This window comes from Lycium barbarum, chromosome 3 (genome assembly GCF_019175385.1).
Source record: "Lycium barbarum isolate Lr01 chromosome 3, ASM1917538v2, whole genome shotgun sequence".
Taxonomy (NCBI): domain Eukaryota; kingdom Viridiplantae; phylum Streptophyta; class Magnoliopsida; order Solanales; family Solanaceae; genus Lycium; species Lycium barbarum.
Window position 1 is genome coordinate 93,348,595 of NC_083339.1, and position 21,210 is coordinate 93,369,804.

Genomic DNA, 21,210 nt, shown 5'->3' on the forward strand with positions numbered 1-21,210 from the left:
AAGGTATGTGAGGCTAACTCTCTACGTTTGGGAATGTTAATGATTCTCCCTAGGCCACATTCTTTTACAACGTTATGAATTGCCTCAGAAATATAGTTAAGCTCAGTTTCTTGATAGTTGCAGAACTTCTATTCTCTAGTTTCGTAATTCGTTCATGAGTTTCATTCCGAACATTGTGAGCTCAGTACATAATCAGTATAGACTTGTGTTTGATACCCATGAGTCTTGGTCTAGAATACTCCGCATGTTTATAAACTAGTTAAAGCTTCAATTCTCATAATCAGTTTATGAATACATGTCTCGGTGAATCATTGCTCAGTATGTCAGTGTTGTGCCTTTCAACATGATTCTCAGTTTTTTGATGTAAATTGTTTTAATGTTGAAAACCTGTATTTTGGGCCTGAGGCCACAGTTATGTATACGCATACTTGGGCCCCAGGCTGTCACAGATTTATGCACATATAATGGGCCTGAGGCCACAGATTATGTTTTCAGTTAAATAGGTGATTCTCCATTCAGAACAGGAAGTATTCATATTTTACTTCTTTTGTTCATTTCAGTTATCATTTATCAGTTCAATTTCAGTTTCAGTACTTATAATTCTTTCTTTCAGTTGCTTTACATACAAGTGCAATTCAAATGTACTAATGTCTCTTTTGCTCGGGGCTTGCATCTCGCGATGCAGGTAATGATTCACAGGATTACTAATCTGCTCACTAGGATTTCCAGTATCAGCTGATTGGTGAGCCCCAGTGTTTTCGGGGTATTATCATTATTTTACAGTCTTTCAGTATTTATAGACAGTCAGGTATGCCGGGGGCCTTGTCCGGGAAATAATCAATGTTTTCAGTACTTCAGTAGAGTCTTTATAGACCTGAATTATAGTTAGACAAAGTCTAGGCTTTTCATGTTAAGCCATGTTGGCCACAATTTATGCTTTAGACTTATATTAGTGTTTTTGAGTTTTGATTTATATCATTCAGACTTTCAGTGTATCAGTATGTGTTAGTTATTTTGCGCATTCAGTATGTTATGATATCACATGTTGATTCAGCCAGCCAGTTGGTTCACTCAGTCACATGCAGTCAGACACCGGGTGTCGTGTTACGTCCAGGCCCAGGTTCGGGACGTGACAGTTAATCGTTGTTACTTTGATGTAGTTTAATCATACGATGGTTAGGAACTCACCTTGTAAGTTTGGAGAAGCCCTAGGTTGTTTTCTCCTCAAAAAGTCGTCCAAAAAGAAGTGGGTTTGAAAATTCCAAGAAAATCTCGTTTTTATACAATTTCCGTTGCGTTGCAGATGCTAAGATGCATATACGGGGGCATTAGAAGTTTGCGGCCACATTCTGACCACGTACGTGTTGCTACCAAACACACACGCAAGTATACGCGGGCGTACAAGTAATATAGGATTTCAAAGTCCAGATATCCTACCCACAGAGACTTAGCTTTTATATTGTTCACCTAATTCAAATTTCGTTGTAACTATTCAAGAAGGTGACAATTAAAGTGTTTGTTGTGACTAAACTATAACTGAAAGTAAGCAATTGAGTATGAGTGTTTTTGTGACTGAGAAACTTGTGACGAAGACTGTAAGGTTTATCAGATGAGAGAAAGTTCCAGGGTCATGGCTTTCAACAATCTAGTTGATCTTTTGACAATTCTACTTATCTTATTCCCTGGGTTACTAGTTGACGGGTTAATTGTAACTTTATGATATTCTCTCGAACTACTCACAAGCCCGTAGATGCTCTATAATGCCTATATCTCTATGGTCGTCAGAGGTAACAAGAACACATTTATTTATCCGTATTAAACTAAGTTGGGCTAAAGGGTATATCTCTATCCTCAGTAGCGAAATGATAATATCGAACAAACTCTATTTATTCTTATTATGTACATGAATTCCCTCTCTCAAGTCCAATTCCCGGACCACAGATAGTGTCTAACTATTGGCCAAGAAGAAAATAAAATAAACCTAGAGAGAGAAAGTAGAACGACGGCTTACAATTCTTAGAAAATCCCAGCACACCGTTTACAATTAATGAAAATGTTTATTTATAGTCTAGGTTAAAAGCTAAAATAAGTTGACCTAATCCCGATCGAAACGGGAAAACTGCGCGTAACTCCGCTTTCGCGGAAGGATCGCCTGATCATCCATGCGCTTTTCTTCCGCAAAGCGGAAGGATAGCCTGATTGTGCACTTTGGTCAGAAACTTGTTTTGCTTACTTTCTCCACGCGATGCAGTTGAAAAGTCTGACTGCACACATTAGTCAGAGTTTGATTCCTCACGCTCTTGTCCCGCGATGCGGATGAAAAGTGGGGTCTTCAGTTCTTCATTCCTTTCTCTACTTTTTGCACACTTCCCACGTCGCCACGTTCACATGCAAAAGCTTCCCATAGTCGATCAAAGTTGCTCGATTTTCCTCCAAATGGCTTCGTCAAACCTAATCACACAAACATAACAACATAAGCGCGGATACACGATTGCATCATCAAGAAAGCAAGTAAAGTACTAAGATTTAGAGGGAAAGCGACACGAAACCTAGATATTTGTGCCAAATATCAATACACATTCCAGTAACATTCGAAAATCAGCTTGAAACGCGAAGTGGACTTGCGGGGTCGCATTCGGAGTTATCAGCCGCATTCCGGCCGCCGTTCCAAACAGGCTTCAGTAAATCATACATAACTTTTTGCTCATAGCTCCGCCTTATATTGTTGAAGAGATATTTCAAAGGGCTACAAGTTTCATGCTTTAAGTTTTCTAAAGTTCCCAACGGATTTTCACGTATACTTGAAGGAAGTCAGACCTATCGTAAACTTAGTCGATTCTGTCGAATCTTACGCACCTTACTATTCGTCTTGATCTTCAAACAACCATTTCCACCATAATTCATCCCGATAGGATTTCATATGGATAAAATGTCACATTAGGATTCATCTAACACATTCACACTTAACCCGAATTCATATAACGTTACAAGCCCGGAGATACAACAACAGAAATACGACAACAGTCAATCAGGATAAGCCCTTTTAACAATCTTTCCCGAATTGTAGGGGATCTATTTCAGCAATTTCATAGGTTCATACAAACTGTTGTAACGTGCAGATCTGAACCATTATGGGGGAGCGAGAATCATATGAAAGATGTTACTAAGGATTAGGCTATAAAAACGCCCCTTCCCCTCCGTTGTAGATCATCTGAGTTTTCATCACTGCAATATATTTCTCCATTATTACTCTCAAGCCAATAAGCCCTTAAGCTCACAAAGGTACTGTGTCCCAGGGACGTTGCCATATAACTACGCTGGAAGCACTTAAATAAGAATTCTTTACTTTATTCATTTTGTCTATGGATTTGTTTTATCATATTCTAATGTTATTATCTAGCAAATAAACTTTACCAACATCATTGCTTGATCAATTTAATTAGTGTGTCGTCGAACCATTAAATAAATTCATTTTTTACTAAGTCACGAATTCAAGGGTTAACAAGTATCAATTATGTAAATAACGTAAAGAAGTATCTAATGTATATTAAATTTTTTGAAGCTCTTAGGAAAAAAGTCATATAAATAAAAAAGAACAAGATTTTGATATTCAAAAGGAAACTAGAGAGAAAACGTTTAGATGTTTGAATTTTAATTTAAGCATTACTATAATATTTAGTGGTTGGGCAAAAAATAATTATTATAATACACACTAATTAAGGGTTATTCTGACATTTTAAAATTTCTAGCAAGACTATCTTACTTGACATTTAATCTTGATGTTAAACAATATATTATTTTCAAAATCGAAATGGTTAAAGGGATTATGTAAAATCTATTCTAATTATTTTCTTAGAATACCCAATAAGTTCAATAAGAAATTGGATGTTAAAAATCAAAACTTTTTTTCATAACAACAAGGATTGTGGTTGGATAAATATGATCCCTTCATTCTAAATTAGAGATTTGAGGATCGGGCCACGAGTATGAAAAACTTGGTCATGAAAAACTTCATTTATATAATATCATTAAATATTTCTTTATATATGATCACTTCTACTAATCAACTTGTATTCCAGCTACATACACAAACGATTTTTAGTATATCTATCAGAAACATAATTGCGTCATTAGATCTTCAAACAAAAGATGGTGCTTGACAATGTCGCACTAAATAATCCACAAAATATTCAATAATGTCAAATGAGCTAATGTTACAACTACCATATTTAGGTCAGAATGTTTCTCTTTTATAGATACAAATTTGCACAAACATTTTCCTCTTTTCTTTAGGTTTTAACTGGTTTGATTAATCCAAATTCTAATAGGTAAAACACCCTTTATTAAAAAAAAAAAAACTACTTATTATTTTTTGAGATTTGAAAACAACCTCTTACCTTCCCAAAGGCAGAAATAAGGCCTGTACATACAGACTCCACTTACCCTCTGTTCGGATGGTTGTTTCCCGTGGTTCATTAATGTACAGTATGATATGGTACAGTATGGTGTTGTATTGTATTATACTGTATTAATGAATACAATGTTTGGATAGACTATATCGTTTGTTGTGGTTTAATAACATTTGTATTGTTTGGTTTGACTGTAACTTGTGAGTTTACTAAAATACCCTTAACTCTTAATTAGAAATAATTTATATATATTAATAAAACTCAGGTAAAGAATAAAATAGGAACTTTAAAAAATAAGTACGTAGTGGGTGGGGGAGGGGTGGTGGTGTGAGGTGGGTGATTGTAAGATGAGAGTGGGGGTAGTGGGTAGTAGGGTGGGGGTGAGTGGTTGTGGGGGTGGGGTTGGGTGGTGGTGAGGGGTAGTGGAGGGGTGGGTAGTGTGGGATGAGGGTGGGGGTGAGTTGTTGTGGGGTGGGGTTGGGCGGTAGTGGGTGGTGGTTGGGGTGATGGGGGTGGGTGGCAGAGGAGTGGGGTAGTTGGGGATGGGGATGGGTGGTAGGGCGGGGTGGATTTGGGGTGAGTGGCGGGGGGTGGGTGGGGGTGAGTGGTAGCGTGGGGCAGGAGTGGGGTGGGGGTGGGGGTGGGGGTGGGGTGGATAGTGGAGGGTGGAGGGTATAATGGAGAAATGAAATACGTAACCACGAAAAAATCACCAAATCCGTGATTTCAAAAATTGAGACTTTTCATGGTTATATAACCATGGAAGGAACCACGGGTTTACAACACCATACCATATAATTTTAAGAACAATGAAAACAAACATGATTTCCTAGAAAATCATACATTAATGAACCACGGAAACCACCATCCAAACAGGGGGTTATAAAATTATATTAAGTTTATTCAAGAAATATCAATCATCCCATCAATTTTCATTTGGAAAAACAGATTTTATGGCCAACCCTAAGCCCGTCAACCGGTCTGGTTTAACCGGTTCAAATCGGTAACCGGACCGGTAAAACCGGAACCGAAACCGGTTAACCGGTTCCGGCTAACCGTCTATTTCTTACCGGTCCGGTTTTGATTTTTTTGAAACCGGAACTGGACCGGTTAAACTGGTGAAATTAATTTTTTTTTAATATAGCCGTTGGGGCTGAGATCAGCTGTCCGTTATTGGATCGTTGTCAACGGTCCATTTGCAAAAATGGTCGTTGCCAAACGGCCATAAACTCATTTTTTGCCCCCCCAACCCCCCAAACTTTTTTTTAACACTTTAACCTATCCCCCACCTCTATATAAACCCTTCTTCATTTTCATTTTAATCCACACCTATTCACTCTTCTCTTTCTCTCAAATCTCAATCTCTAAATTATAGTTACTTTGCAATAATTAGCTACTTTAAATTTCTCTCAAATAAATATTATAAAGTCTTATTATAGTTTCAATTATTTATTTTGCAATTATAATATTGTTGGTGGAGTTAGTGATTTTGCAACAATCCGAAGTAGCTTTGGTGGATTTGCAATTCTAGCCGCCTTCACTTTGTTGGAAATTAATCCGGCAATTTGGTACCTTCGTTCCAACTCTATCTTTATTTTTCACAATTTAATTCTAGCAATTTAATTTGTTGCAATTTATTTTCTTGTGATTTATTTGATTGTGATTTAAATTAATTCTATTTAATAATGACAAAGAGATTTAGACGTGGTGCCGGTAGTAGTAGTGGTATTGTTAGGAGTGGGCTTAATGAGGAAACATTTGTGGAAGAAACACCTAATTTAGGTATTGATGTTGGTGGAAATAATCCACTTTTAGGTCATGAGGCAATGCAACAATATTTTACCGACACTTTTAATGAAATTGATGATGATGATGATGAAACACAACCCCCCCCCCCCCCCCCCGAAAATCCCATAGGAGATACATGTTCTGCACAATCACATACACAAGACAAACGGCCTAGAACTCGTAAGTCAACCGCTAAAATTTGAAAATTTATGACTAAGGATAGGGAAAACCAATCAGTTACATGTACCCTATGTGGACAAGTATTTGCTTTTAGGCAAGGTACTAGTAAGGATGGTGGAACGGGTACACTAAATGGTCATATGAGAAAAAAAACATATGGATGTTTGGGGAGAGCAAACGGGTTCAAATGTGGGGGGTATTCAAATGACGATAGACCCACGAACCGGTAGAAATTTTAAGTATGACAAGAAAAAAGAGCGTGTAGAAATAGCTAAAATGGTAGCTTATGATTGTTTACCATTTTCCTTTCCCTCAGGTTTGGGGTTTATTACTTACATTCAACGTTGTTATAATTTGTTATTTGAGGGTATTCCTAGAAGTACTTGTAGAGCGGATGTTATAGATTTGTATAAAAAAATATAGATTTTATTGCGCCATGTATTTAATTCTTTAAATTGTAATGTTTCTCTTACCGCTGATTTGGGTCTTAGTCTTAACAAGTTAGATTTTTTTTCTATTACATGTCATTGGGTTGATGACAATTGGGTTATACAAAAAAGAATTATAGCTTTTTTATATGATGAAGGAAAAGGTCGTCACGATGGAAAATATTTAGCGGATTCAATGTCTACTATAATGAGATTTTTCAATATTTATAGAAAAACACTTTGTATTGCTTTAGATAATGCTTCTAATAATACAAAGGCGATTGGTCTTTTAAAAAGAGAAATAAACCCTCCGCTAAAAAATATTTTTCATGTGAGATGTAGTTGTCACATTTTAAATTTAATTGTTAAAGATGGTCTTGTGTGTTTTGACGATTCTATTCAAAAAGTTAGAGATGCGGTTGTGTTTTTTTTTTGTAATGCTAATAGGGGAAGACTTAGAGATTTTAAGAATGCTTGTGTGGAAAATAACCTTAGACCTAGGAAAATTCAAGTAGAAATTGAGACTAAGTGGAACTACACTCACATTATGCTACAACAAGCATATGAGTATACGATTCCCATACAACAAATATAATATTAATAGTGATGATTGGTTAAATTTTACGCATTGGGAAGATGTTAAAGAATGTGTTGAACTCTTAGAAATTTTTTATAATTCAACTCTTGCTTTTTCTAGACAATTCTATCCCACGGTAACCGGAATTTTAGCCTACTTAGCGGAAATAACTAGAGTTTTACAAGAGTATAAATATAAACCCGGTTATCAAGCGGCTATTTTTGAAATGATAATCAAATTTAAGAAATATTTTTTCCCATCTCAACTTTATTTATTTTGGGTTCTCTTTTAAATCCTTGTTTAAAAGTGTCTTATACTAAAGCATTGGTTGGTCAAATTTATACATTTTTAGAAATTGAACAGAGAGTTCAACCATCTTTAGCTGAAGCCGAACTCGCTATTGATGACGAGTTTAGAAAAGTTTTTACTCATTATTCTAATTTGGAAGAACGTGCTACACCCGTTGCTCCATACCCTACTACTTCTCAAAGTAGCAAAAAGGGCTTGTCGGGTTTGTCGCATTTAAAAGTTTTACATTCACAGCCAACTTCTTCTTGTAATGCAAACTTTGATGAATATAACTTTTATTTGATGCAGCCAAATGTGGATATCAAGGAACTGGATGAATTGGACGTCTTAGCATGGTGGAAGAAGTACAAGGCAAGTCATCCGATACTCTCAAGAATGGCTCGAGATATCCTTACGGTTCAAGTATCAACTGTGGCTTCGGAGAGCGCATTTAGCCAAGGAAGACAGCAAATTGGAGACCATAGACATTCATTATCCAGCTTTAGCTTGCAAGTACTAGTGTGCATTCGCGATTGGATTAGATCGGAGCGACGCAATCAAAACTTAGAAGCAGAGGAAGGCGAAGAGGAAGAAATTGAAGATTTGATAGCAAGTGGACCGGACCAAATGGAAGACTTTGAAGATATCTCCATGGCCGAATATGATATGGGGGAAATTAACGAAATGATTCAGAATTGGTGAATTTATTATTCTACTATTTCTTTACAACTCATGTATTATTTGCAAGTTAAAAAAAAACTACAACTTGCAAATAAATGTTATCCAAGAATGAATAAAATATATGACTCATTGAGCTTTCTTCTATTTACTTGTGTTCATGTTTTTACTTATATTAAGTTAGGAATATACCTAAAATATACTAAGAATATACTTATGATATACATCTACTTAAATTAAAAACTAGAAAGTTATATACTTAAAAAATAACTAAAATAAACTAAGAATATACTTATAATATATAGTATACATATAACTTAAACACACACACACACACACACACACACACATATATATATATATATATATATATATATATATATATATATATATATATATATATTAAGTTATACATATATATAAGTTATATATAACTTAAACATATTTATATATATTAAGTTATATAACCCATATATATATATATAATATAAGTTATAAGTATATATAGTATACTTAAACATATATATATATATATATATATATATATATATATATAAGTTATATAACCTAAGTATATTGATATATATAAGTATATTCTTACTATATTTTAGGTATATGTAGTATAACACTATAAATTAAGCATATAACTTAATATATATATATATATATATATATACACACACACGTATATTCTGTATTGCTAACTTGCTGTTAGCCTGTTAGTCAGTAAATATTTAAACTTTACTTATAAACTTATATAACATATGTAAATATACCTACAATATACTAATAAATACTATAATATATATATATAATACAAAAAAAAGGGGTTTTGGACTGTTTGAACCGGACCGGTTCCGATTTGGGGTTTCAAACCGGTAAACCGGAACCGGCCACTGGTCCGGTCCGGTTTGAACCGGTTGATGGGTTTAGACCCCATGTTAAAAAATCGGAAACCGGCCGATTCCGTAACCGGTTAGCGGTCCGGTCCGGTTTGAACCGGTTGACGGGTTTAGACCCCATGTTTTTCATCCTTTCATGGAGAAGTGTCATTAATGGCACTCTAAAATGACGTAAAGCTCCCTCAAACATAGGCCACATCAGGGACAAGAGAAAAGGACATAAATGGTCCCTTAACTATGAGAGTAGGTTCAAAATAGTCCCTTAACTATGCACTTAACGGTTTTGGTCCTTTAAGTTTGTCACAAGTTAACAAAAATGGTCCCTCAACTATGAGGGTTGGTTAAAAATAGTCCCTTAAGTATGAACTTAACAGTTTTGGTCCTTTAAGTTCGCCAAATGTTAACACGTTTAGTCTTCGACAAAATATTCATCGAACTCTGTTTGTTAGATTTGACGAGAACTATGAAAAAATTAGCGAGAACTCACATTTGGGTGTACGCATTACTAAAGAAAAGGCCAAATACCTCAGGATAAGTCGGTTATAGGAAAAAACAGAGGAAAAACCTACAGACTTGATAATGTCAGAAAATAGTGTCTCGGAACAAAAAGACCGACGGACTCTGTCGATTAAAACCGACGGACTCCATCGGCTAAGTAAAATACGCTAGACTCATTTTTACTGAAAACCCAAAAAAAAATTCTTCCATCATAGTGATTCTTTTTAAAAAAAAATAGTTTCTGCGCATTTTCCTTGAAAATAACCGACGGACGTTCGTTGGTTTTCGTAAAAAATAATAAAAGCTAAAAAAAATTAAAAAATAGTGTCCCTCGATTTTATCCATCGGTTTCCGTCCATCGTTTTTTTCTCTTGTTTTTAGTAGTGATCATTTTTGTAGTTTCTGCTATTTCTAATTTATTTCTAAGGTCTGGTGTATTTTACTTAGCTGATAGACTACCTCGGTTTTAATTGACAGAGTCCGTCGGTCTTTGTGTTCCGAGACACTATTTTCTGACATTATCAAGTCTGTAGGTTTTTCCTCTGTTTTTTCCTATAACCGACTGATGCCTGTTGGTTTTATCCTGAGGTATTTGACCTTTTCTTTAGTAATGTGTACACCCAAATGTGAGTTCTCGCTAATTTTTCATAGTTCTCGTCAAATCTAACAAACAGAGTTCGATGAATATTTTGTTGGAGACTAAAAGTATTAACATTTGGCGAACTTAAAAGACCAAAACTGTTAAGTGCATACTTAAGGGACTATTTTTAACCAACCCTCATAGTTGAGGGACCATTTTTGTTAACTTATGACAAACTTAAAGGACTAAAACCGTTAAGTGCATAGTTAAAAGATTATTTTGAACCTTCTCGTAGTTAAGGTATCATTTATGTCCTTTTCTCTCAGGGACAACGTCAAGTAGGAACAGTACCATCATCAGAATAAAATATACATACAACGACATAAACGATTAGTATTAGTATAATAATAAGTTGACTGTAGTGGTATATCATATAACAAGCAAAAGCAAGAAGTCGATTTTCTTCTTTCCTTGAGCCAATCGTCATTCAACTATGCCAAACAGGAATTAGGGTTTATTTCAGTTCAAATATTATAATCGAAGACGAAGCCTTGTGGTCAATTTGCTAAACCCTAATTCCTAAGTTGAATTCCTTTTTCGTATTTGATTGGTGTTATTTATTGGATTCCAAAATTAAATTATTGGATCTCTCTGTTTCAGCGAGTAAGTTCCTTTTCCCTATTTGGATATTTTGCTATTATATGTTCCAGCAGGCGTATTAATGTTAAAAATTCTGAGATCAAGATGTTTCATTTATGAGGGAAATGTGTTAAAATGATTTGAGATTTGGAACAACCCCATAGTATTGATCTTTTAAAGTATTGATTTTTGGTGTGTATTTGAAATTTGGGAACTTGGTGGTGGAGGTGGTGATTAAATTTGAGGGTAGTGCTAAGAGTTCAACTCTCAACTTACCCCTTAATTGACCTTATTTTCCCTTTATTTACCTTATTATTCTGGTAACTTGCTCAGTACTGTGATTGCTATGGTCAAAACTTAAATTTCTTGGTTATTGTAACATTTGTGAAGTAATTTCCTAAAAATGTTGAGCATAGGCTGATTTCTTGGGAGACAGTCAAAATACACAATGAATCTCTACAATCGTAATAATGGGACTGTAGCTAATTGAAGTTTCTAGGTATGAGGTTTTGCTGAAAGAGGAATGAGACAATTGCTGTTAGCTGTAAAAAGGAACACAGAAAGAAGAGAGTATAAGGAAAATCATTTTTTTTGTGTGATGATCACCAAGAGTGTTCAGGTGTAGAAGCCTACTGGTGTTAGTTGTTTAGTGGAGTCTCCGTTTTTGCATGTTTTGATAAGAGGCGTATTTCAAGCTTAGGATAGAATATTGTATTATGTACTTTCACTGCTTCGGTTATGTGTTTTTCTACTTTTTAGAAAGGAAAAAGAACTTACGAAACTCTTGCAACTGGGAACTATGTCATTGTTAATTTTGTATAAAATTTTGATGTCTTGGTGTTTGCATTTCCTGTCCTTGTGATTATCTAATAAAAACAAGTGGCTTTTTCTCGTACTTCTTTTCTTCTTTTTGTTTTCTCTTAATTTTGGGACTTTCCTTGTTAATTCCCGGTAACAATCTGATTGAACATTCTGTGCCACTTCCTTTTGTCATCTATTTCTTCGGCCTTGTAATCGCAGATGTGGACATCATTGCTTAAGTACAACTTGCCTCCTTACTTATCTAAAAGAGAAAGAACCTTCTACATCTTGTAGTGCTGAACATGGAGTAAATTCTTACCTACTTCATTTCTTAATAGATGTTTTTTTTGTTAGTTTTATTTCATTTCACTTTCCTTTTGGGAGTATCAGTGCATGTCCACGGTAAGACTTCCCAACCCTCCTGGAAGGTGGTGCTTTAGAAACTGAATATGAGTGTACCTCTGTATGAACCCCCATTCTGAATTCTCTATTTAGTTTCACCCAAAGATGTTGTAATTTTGTGCTGGATTTAGCTTTGTTTTGGCACATTCTTTTTTCCGATGCTTCATATTTTGGTTTTGTTAGACCAGTAGAGCTTATGCAAAATGAGGGCATCATGTATTTTTCTTTGGACAAGTTACAGAAAGGTTGATGAGCTCTATTAATACTTCCTTGTTCTGTATGGTGGTCTAAATATTACTCTTACATTTTTTAGTTTCTCTTTATCCTATCCATTCTGTTTTAGTTCCAGTTTTATACTCTGACTGTTGCCTGGAAAGGTAGTTATGGGCCTTTTCTAATCTATTAATACTTTCCAGGAGATAATGCTGTGCTCACGTACTTGTTGCTAATTAATGGATCCTGATAGCAAGAGTTTTGGAAGAGGTAAGATTCTTGTAGTATTTTGCTTTTTCCTTTAAACAGAAGTAGTAACATACAGTCTTTTTGCATGCTTCCCTAGATTGACTAGTGCAGATAATTTGATACTGCGAGGGTTTTATTTGCAGTTTTACAGTAAAATGCATTTCATTCATCAGCTTTTTGCTCAAATGTGTAGCTGGCTGATTTATTTGCCTTTGCAATCCTCGTTTTGTGGGGCAGTTATCTCTTTCAGGATGTGTAGAAGTGATCTTTTACTGCTTTCTCATTTTTGTGTGGTTCTTCTGCTTCTGCATCCGAAGGATGCATCGAACTTCGTTCATTTTGGAGAAAAGAAAAGGACTAGTGATGCTATGTTATATCTTTGGGGCTTTACACGTCGCATGATTGTTTATAGAATGAGTTTTTATAAAAGCTTATCATTACAAAACAATGTATTCTCAAGCATTTTCCTTCATCAACAGGATAGTATTAGCTGTCAGATCATAATTCTTTGACGTCAGATCATTGTGACTATTATAAGTCAAAATTGATTAAATCTTAACAAAGGTAATTGATATTTGTTCACGTGTAGTGCTGTAAAGATTACTGCAGTATTAAAGAATATGGGGTTTCTCTTACTCATCTACGAAAAAAAAAAAAAGGGGGATATGGGGGTTTCTCAAAGTGGTTGGATATATCTCTTGATGTCTGATGAGGATTAAAATTCAGACTCTGATTGTTTATCTTTAAAATGCCTATCCTTTCTTTTTTTGAGATTTCTAGTCAAGACATCTTGAGATAACTGTATTTGATTTGGTCAAAATGCACTACCAGGGCCCAGAGAACTTACAGGTGCTGTGGATCTTATTAATCACTTCAAATTGTTGCCTCATCACGAGTTCTTCTGCAAGAGGCCACTTCCATTGTCTATTTCAGATACCCACTATCTTCACAATGTGGTGGGGGACACAGAAATTAGGAAAGGAGAAGGGATGCAGTTGGATCAGCTTATACAGGATACTTCCTTGTCAAGAGAGACGAGTTCCCGCATCCAGCCATTTGACTTAGATGTTCTTGGAGAAGCTTTTCAACTACGTGAAGCGGCTCCAGTTGATCTGCCTCCTGTAAGAAATCTAATGATTGAAACTTGAGTGACAACGATCCTTTTGAGTTGGTGTCTTTTAAGTAATGCTTTAACTTCTTTTGTTTCATAGTCTGAGAAAGGCATCCCTACCGTAGCTGGAAAATCCAAAAGTGAGTCAAAAGACAAGGAGAAGAAGCATAAAAAGCACAAAGATAAGGACAGGGAGAAGGACAAAGAGCATAAAAAGCACAAACATCGTCATAAAGATCGAAGTAAAGACAAGGATAAAGATAAAAAGAGAGATAAAAGTGGTCATCATGATTCTGGTGCCGATCATTTGAAGAAACATCACGAGAAGGTCTGTTACTAGCAAAACCTTGAGACAATTGGTATTTGGTGCAATATGTTGATTCTTACTGAACGTATCATCTGCTTTTTTGGTATGAAGAAGTATAGATTACTGGCTCGATGAACAGCTCTTTCAAATTATTTGCTAAATAATCTCTTATTCTTAATAGAATTGTCTAAAGCTGATGAAATATTCTGCATATGTGATAGTAGAACTTTGCTGAATGTTACCCTTGCTTAAATTTCACTGGGTCATACAATTCTATTGAATTCGTTATCCTTTCCTGTTGTGAGTTCCCTTTATTGGATCGCAGGGAGAAAAAGTCAAGGAGATAAAGTTTACCTTTCTTGAAAAATGTGACCAGGACCCTGTGAAATGATCTGTTGCTCTGACTCTTTAGTTAATGAGGCAAAAGATTGGGCTTGCTCTATGTTTAGTTTATTAAGATACTTCGACATCAGCTTAAAACTCTTTCTTGCTGTTGTAGCTTTGATACAGCTCAAGCTATCCTCTCTCTTCTAGCCCATTTGCTGTAACCTGAACTTTGAAGTTTTTAACCTCATTGCTTGAAAAGGTAAGGTAACGTAAATTTTATAAATGACGCAGCACGAAGACTGTTAGCTGTATAATATCAGCAGTGGAACACCAAAAACAACAGACAGCGTCAGCTTAGCCCCAAAGTGATTCTAAATCCTATAGCACTATTTCAACCTCACTTACATATTCCAGTCCACCAAAAACAAAACAAAAAGATAAAATTAGCCTTTTTCTTGTGAATAAAGTTGGCACCATCTTTAAAGCATCTTCTGTTTATCTCGTTCCATATAGTCCACCATATGCAAGCATGTATAGTACTGAATTAGATGAGACGTTGACATTGTAAATTTTTATTTCCAAAACTTGTTTTTTTTCCCTTTCCATTTTAAGTTCTTGTTCTAGTGATGCTTATCTACCGTCTACTTGAGCTGCTTTTTGAAAATCACCAATATTTGCTAGAGTTTAGGGCTTCAGCCAGAAGCAACAACGGTACTTCACAGTATTGAAAGGGGTGACTGATTATGATATTTTAATTGATCCCAGAAAAGGAAGCATGATGGAGAGGAGGAACTTAATGATGTTCACAAACACAAGAGAAGCAAGGTAAAAATGAATAAATTTGGACTCATGTGACCCTTCATCTTTGGCATATTTGCAAACTTTAAGATGGTGTTTGAACAACTTTCTTAAAGTGTTTTCCTTGTAGAAATATTTTTGAGGAAACATTTGTGAGAAAAATGTCTGGATAGCTGTAGTTTTTTTTTTTCCTTTTCCGGTTGAAGTTGCGTGTTTTTTGATTTAAATATTTTTATACAAAAAGTAACCAAGAACCTTTTTTGTCGGGAACTTTTTTGTGAAGAAACGTATTAAATAGCTTAACCAAACAAGATCCAGAAAGTCTCAAGTGTATAGTTCTGAACAAGTTACATTGGTGATCTTACATTAATACCTGTATCTTCACCTGTTACTAACTCTGCTGTATTCACATGCTGAAATATTGCAGCACAAGAGCTCAAAGATTGATGAGATTGGTGCAATAAAGGTAGCAGGCTGAAATATGCGTGGGGTTCTATCGTTTGTTTATCCTCAGACTTTGCAATTGAGAATTTGGAGGGATCCTTTACTTAGTATTATGAAAAATCAGAGGTACAGAAGTTAATGTCCTGCTATATCCCATTAATTGAAGAACTTTATTGGCATGCCCTATTGCTTCAATCTATATATTTCACACGGGCAAGATTGTTCCATTGAGCTCACAGCTTGGTCAGATGGCACCAGGATTTTGTGCATAGATGTTTCTTTGTGTTAGTGAAACTTTGTTTTCCTTTTTCGAAATTACCAAGTCAAATAACAGACACATTCAACTATCTTTACTGTGTTAAAGGAGCAGCATATGAAGAAACAGGTATACTTTCTGTGCTTTAGTTGGGTATCTAATTAGTATTTCTCCTTCTAAAAAGCCAGATAAATTATTTCTAGTATTTATATCTAGATACATGTTTCTGTTGTAAATGCTAATAAGTAGATCGTCTCACCAGATTAAATCTTAAAAACATCAGGAGGTCCAAATATGGTTGTGAAAAGAGAAATATCAGGCAAGTTGTGGTGCAAACTCAACATGCATATTATCCCAATGCCTGATTCTATATCAAGATGAGTGTAAAATGATCAAATTTGTGTACCTTGCCCTACATGTACACTGGAGAATAAAAGGTGAAAGTTTCCAAAGGTTAGTTGAAAAAGGACACAAGCAATCGATGTTGTGCGATCCCTTAGCTCTTGGTTTCCAATTATGATTGTATAGTCTCTCATACAAGGGTTAAATAGATATAAGATTCTTAGTTGTCACTAAAAACTTTGATCCACAGGGGATGTTTTTGACCGTGTAAAATAGTATATCAACTGTCCAAGTATGTGGGTATTTGTATTTTATCCAACTTAGATTACGAATGTTTAGGCAGAATGGCTCTCTGAATTTGCAGTACAATATTTGTTCCTTTTGGACATATTTGTAGGTGAGAGTGGAAACTGGAGTTTAAAGGCTTTAGAGGGAAGAAACGTTCTGTACAGGAATTGCATGAGCAAATTGTCTAACTTTTTGCTCAAGCACCCTTTTCTTTTTAATTGTTTCAATTATACATAGGTGGGAGGGGAAGGGGGATATAAGGTGGCGAATCGAATCCCATCAACAAGGTAGAAGTTCAGGTAGCCATGATGGGCTCAAGCACCTTAGGGTGCATAAAACATCATTTTCAATATGTCCAAATTTCCTGGTATATCTGTTCACTATTTGGTTGGTAGAGTTATCATTTAAAAAGAAACATTGATGTAAATCTTGATTAAAAAAAGCTGATGTTAACTGATTCAGCTTTATAACGAAGTTTCATGTGTGTCACACTTAATTGAAGTCCTCTGTGACCTATTTTTCTTTATCCTTCTATTATTCTTCCCTGAAGGGAAAAGAGAAGAAGGGGACGAAAGGGAAATAGGAAAAGAAGTTGCCTTATCGAGTATTAGACCCTGTATATATTTACTAATTGTTAAGACTGGTTCTATGTAACCAGTTATGACAAGTATTTTGCTCCTCCTAAAAAATTGTGAGTGTAAGGATCCCACCAAAAAGAAAATATTGCCTGGCAGTTTGCGGAATGGTTTAGAATTGGATTGACCATTTCTTATATATATGGTCCATGTACTTGCATATGTTTTAGAATTAACTTTTTCGGGATAAAAGAAGGGAGGAGTGGCTACTTAATACATTTTTTCTCCATAAGAATGTTAAGATTGCATCAAAAGTGTTTGAGGCAGCCTAGTTTGCACTCCCTTAAGTGCAAACGTAGGTAGTCCCTTGACTGCACTCTGAAAATCAAATGCCAGCTACTACCAACACGCGTTCCGGCGTTCGTCTCCCTCTCTCTTTTTCTACTTATACTTTATTTCTCCATAATAATGTTAAGAGTGCATCAGAAGTGTTTGTGGCAGGCTGGTTTGTACTCCCTTAAGTGCAAACAGAGGTAGTCCTTTGACTGTTAATCTAAAAATCAAATGCCAGCTAAGGAAAAGAAAAGATGGAATTGGATGGTAATGTATCATTTGTTTTCAGTTATTGTAGAAAGGCTAAACAAGAGACTATGATATTGAACTATTGTGTCCAACAAAAGATGCACTTATGTTTTCAGATGTCCCTGAAGGGACTCCAAAATGCACATTTCGGATTAAGAAAAGCAGCTACCTGTTCAGTCTCTGGAATTTTGTATATAAGGTGTAGAAAGGTTAAACAAGACAGTTTGGAGAGTGCTCCTACATTTGAATATTAATTGGTTGGATTTGATAAAGCGGCTTCCTGTTCAGTCTCTGCACCATTCTGAATTTTCACCTTTTAACAGGTATCCATACTTTGAACTGGTATCTATAATGAACATCTGTTTGGGGACTCTTTCATACCTGCTAACTCCTAGGATGAGAAGTAGGTCCTTTGTTTTTGGCTGGAAGAGTTCTAGCCTTTATGTGACCCTAATGGTATTGAAGCATATTTCCATTTACAATATATGCTTTTTGATGTTGAATGCATGTTCCTATTTGGAAGCACTATATCGATATAAAGAAATTTATCTTTTTTACATGCTACCTAATGACTTTACATTTGTTATAAGAGTCTAATTTTGGAACCAAGTCTTTCATCTTTTTGTGCCTGGGGTGTGCTTGTGCAATATTTCACTGATAGGTTTTAGCTTCTTTTTTTCTATTTTTGGGTTGTTGTGTGGGGGCTGGGTTTCTGATAGGTTTAGGAGTTTCTGGTTAGCCATTATCATTATTTATTTTTGTTGTGTAATTGAAGGGTTTATGTGGGGCTTCTGTTTGCGGAATCCCAAGATTGAAGTGATATGGAACAGGATATTTGTACTGTGTGGAATGTAGTGTTCATTAGAAGCAAGGCAATAGATGCATTACGTGATAGCGCCTATCCTATCCGTAATCTCTATTTTCAACGGAGTATAAAGTTTTTAAATTTGTTAGGAATACTTTAGAAAAGCTTATTAGACATGGCATTTATCCTTCTTGTATCCTTCTTGATGTTTTCAACTAAGAACAGAGCAGCATGGTACCTTTTACACCACATATTGCATAATGCGCCTGTCTATTTTTCCATGCAGAATTTCGTTTGGACATACTAAAGATTGCCAAGAAGGTGTATTCACTTGAAGTATATTTTAGTGCATTGTACAACTGCTGAAAAAGCACTTCTTTGGGTTATATAAAAAGAACTTCCTAGTTGGCAACTTGGCATTGAAACTGAAAACCTTGATCCTTTCATTCAGCTTTAGTGACTTAGTGTGTTGTGGTCATTTGTGTGCTTCTCTTCTTTCAACGACTCTAATCTTGGTCGAGCTTAGTGTTAAGCAGCAGCTTTGTGTAACAACAAGAGAAGGTTTGATATGAGTGCTGGAGTGGTCTTTTATGATTTGTCCTTTCCATTGAGCTTGAAGATAATCCCCTCATCAGCGCTCAAAAACATCCGAGGGGAAGATGCTTAAAAGGATGTCTATATGTGTCACGCTAGGAATTCTGCTCGTCGTGGCTAGATATTGTTGTTGTATATACTAGGCTAGAATGAGATCAAATAATCATTTGACATGAAATCATGGTAATATATGTACACATGTTTTGCTGAACTGGGCTCCATATGTTAGTAGTTGAGGGTAATGAACTAAAATAATCCTTTCATCCCTTGGATGTAAAGAGGTTTGACAGCTACATTCTGTTGGCAAATCGCCTTCCATATACAGAAGAGGAACTTTGAACTTTTAGCTTATTATATAACTTATCCTCGTGATCTCAATTCACGGTTCTAAGTATTCAAGTGTGCTGAACTATACCCCAAAGAGATTATAACATTTCATATAATCCACCACTTCTTCCTATTTGTTTCTTTGGGTTGGGCAAGAGGGAATGTGCGTCACATTAGTAGCTCTGTGATTGCGAAGCTCTGCCATTGAGTCAATGATGTGTGATAGTCTTGAATGGTGTTATTGGTTTTGATAATGTAGGGTGAAGTAAAGTTGCTAAGAATGACGCACAGGTCAGGTTCAATTATAGTAGAGGCAAAAATACTACTATGTCATTTTCTTTTATCTATCTAAGCAAAGGTGCAACGAGTTATTCGGTATCTAAGTTGGTGGGAGGTAGCAAGTACTCCTGGAATTAGTCGAGTACGCGTAAGCTGATTTAGGGAACACGTTTGTCAAAAAAGAAAAGATTTTTTGAATGACTGATGACGTTTAGGAGGCTGTAGCATGTGATGTTGGCCTGGAACGACTAATGGGATCCATAAATAATATATGGATGGTACATCGATAAGGTACCATGTCTCGACCCCACGAGTTGTGGCAATTTATTACTACTTATTAGGGAAGAGTAAATGCATTGCCCTACCTTTTCGGCAAGATTCATTTTATACCAAAAATACCATGAAAGTGATGCATCTGCAATTTCGTATTCGGACATGTTTGATTGAGAATTATTATTATATCTATATTCCAAAAGAATGACATGGTTTAAGAGTACAAGAGTGAAGTATTTCGTTTTCCGAGTACATTCATACATGAAGGTTACTTGTTAGAACTATATAAAATCAAGATTCTTTTAGTAAGAATATTCTAAAATTGCTTGGGAGAACAAAATTCAATCAAAGGGAAAAGTAGTTAATCCTCTAAATAGTAAGAATGTCTTGTAAGAAGTACACAATTGTCCTTCATTCTCTAAAAGACGATTTGTTGGATCTATACCCACCATCCATCGTGTTGGAATCTTTATTTTCATAGAGGCAAAGGACACTAACATCTTGGATCCTTTTCGATTTGTCTTGTCATCACTTTCCCATTTCAACAAACCAGCCTTTGGTCTCCCGATAACACATTATTAATCATAATCAGCACACACTTTTCACTAATCGTAAAATAGAAACCCCGTGTTGGGCCAAACATTAACGCCAATAATAATGATACTACTTTATAAGTGATTTAATTGTGCCAATATTTTTTAAAAATGATAATGAACTTAACCTCAATATAACATATTTGAAAAAACATTTAATTAGATAAATTTAAGTTGAATGATCAATGAATGTCACAGTTTCTCTTGTCTTTTGGTAGTGGCATGTCGTATAGTCCGTCGAATCTAAATAAAGGCCGCGCTTTTGAATGTAAAAGTTGCCCCATTCCAGATAATATTTCTGGTGCTTCTTAACCCTTTTCCGCATTGTATTTCACATCAATGGCAACAAATTTAGGGTCTTTTAAAGAAAAATGAGACCAAGGATTAAAAAGGGGAGGGGCAAATCTCCACTAAAAACTTTTATGCCTAATCTGTAACTTTTCTTTTTCCTGTGTTGCCTTTTGCATTGGGTCAAGCATCCTTCAGAATTTCAAAAGCTCTTTAAGAAAAAAACAAGTAAAGTCTCACTCTCATTCAACATTAAAAGTGAGGCTAGCTTACATATATAATAGTATGAGAAAACGATATAAATGGTCCCTTAATTATGAGAGTATGTTCAAAATAGTTCCTTAACTATGCAATTAACAGTTTAGGTTCGCCAAAACTTAATACTTTTA

General features: G+C 35.4%; 1 protein-coding gene across 14 annotated transcripts; it reads left to right on the forward strand.

Moving 5' to 3' along the window:
* The first annotated feature begins 10,689 nt into the window (after positions 1-10,689).
* Positions 10,690-19,272, forward strand: LOC132631619 (mediator of RNA polymerase II transcription subunit 19a-like). 14 transcript variants are annotated; one of them, XM_060347253.1, is made up of 10 exons: positions 10,691-10,991; positions 12,587-12,653; positions 13,464-13,753; positions 13,844-14,071; positions 15,143-15,202; positions 15,603-16,004; positions 16,138-16,328; positions 17,582-17,680; positions 17,779-17,985; positions 18,754-19,272. In XM_060347253.1, exons 2-6 carry the CDS (start codon positions 12,623-12,625, stop codon positions 15,651-15,653), a joined length of 660 nt encoding a protein of 219 aa, XP_060203236.1. In that variant the 5' UTR covers positions 10,691-10,991; positions 12,587-12,622; the 3' UTR covers positions 15,654-16,004; positions 16,138-16,328; positions 17,582-17,680; positions 17,779-17,985; positions 18,754-19,272. The 14 variants fall into 14 exon arrangements, with proteins under 14 accessions (XP_060203243.1, XP_060203244.1, XP_060203242.1 ...); XM_060347254.1 differs by having other exon boundaries at positions 16,159-16,328; XM_060347260.1 differs by lacking the exon at positions 16,138-16,328 and having other exon boundaries at positions 10,690-10,991; positions 15,603-15,745.
* Positions 19,273-21,210: the final 1,938 nt, after the last annotated feature.

Bases quoted from the DNA above. Each gene is read 5' to 3' on its own strand.
- LOC132631619 (XM_060347260.1), top strand. From the start codon at position 12,623: ATGGATCCTGATAGCAAGAGTTTTGGAAGAG. The intron at 12,654-13,463 runs GTAAGATTCTTG...ATGCACTACCAG, and splicing joins TAGCAAGAGTTTTGGAAGAG to GGCCCAGAGAACTTACAGGT. The intron at 14,072-15,142 runs GTCTGTTACTAG...AATTGATCCCAG, and splicing joins TGAAGAAACATCACGAGAAG to AAAAGGAAGCATGATGGAGA.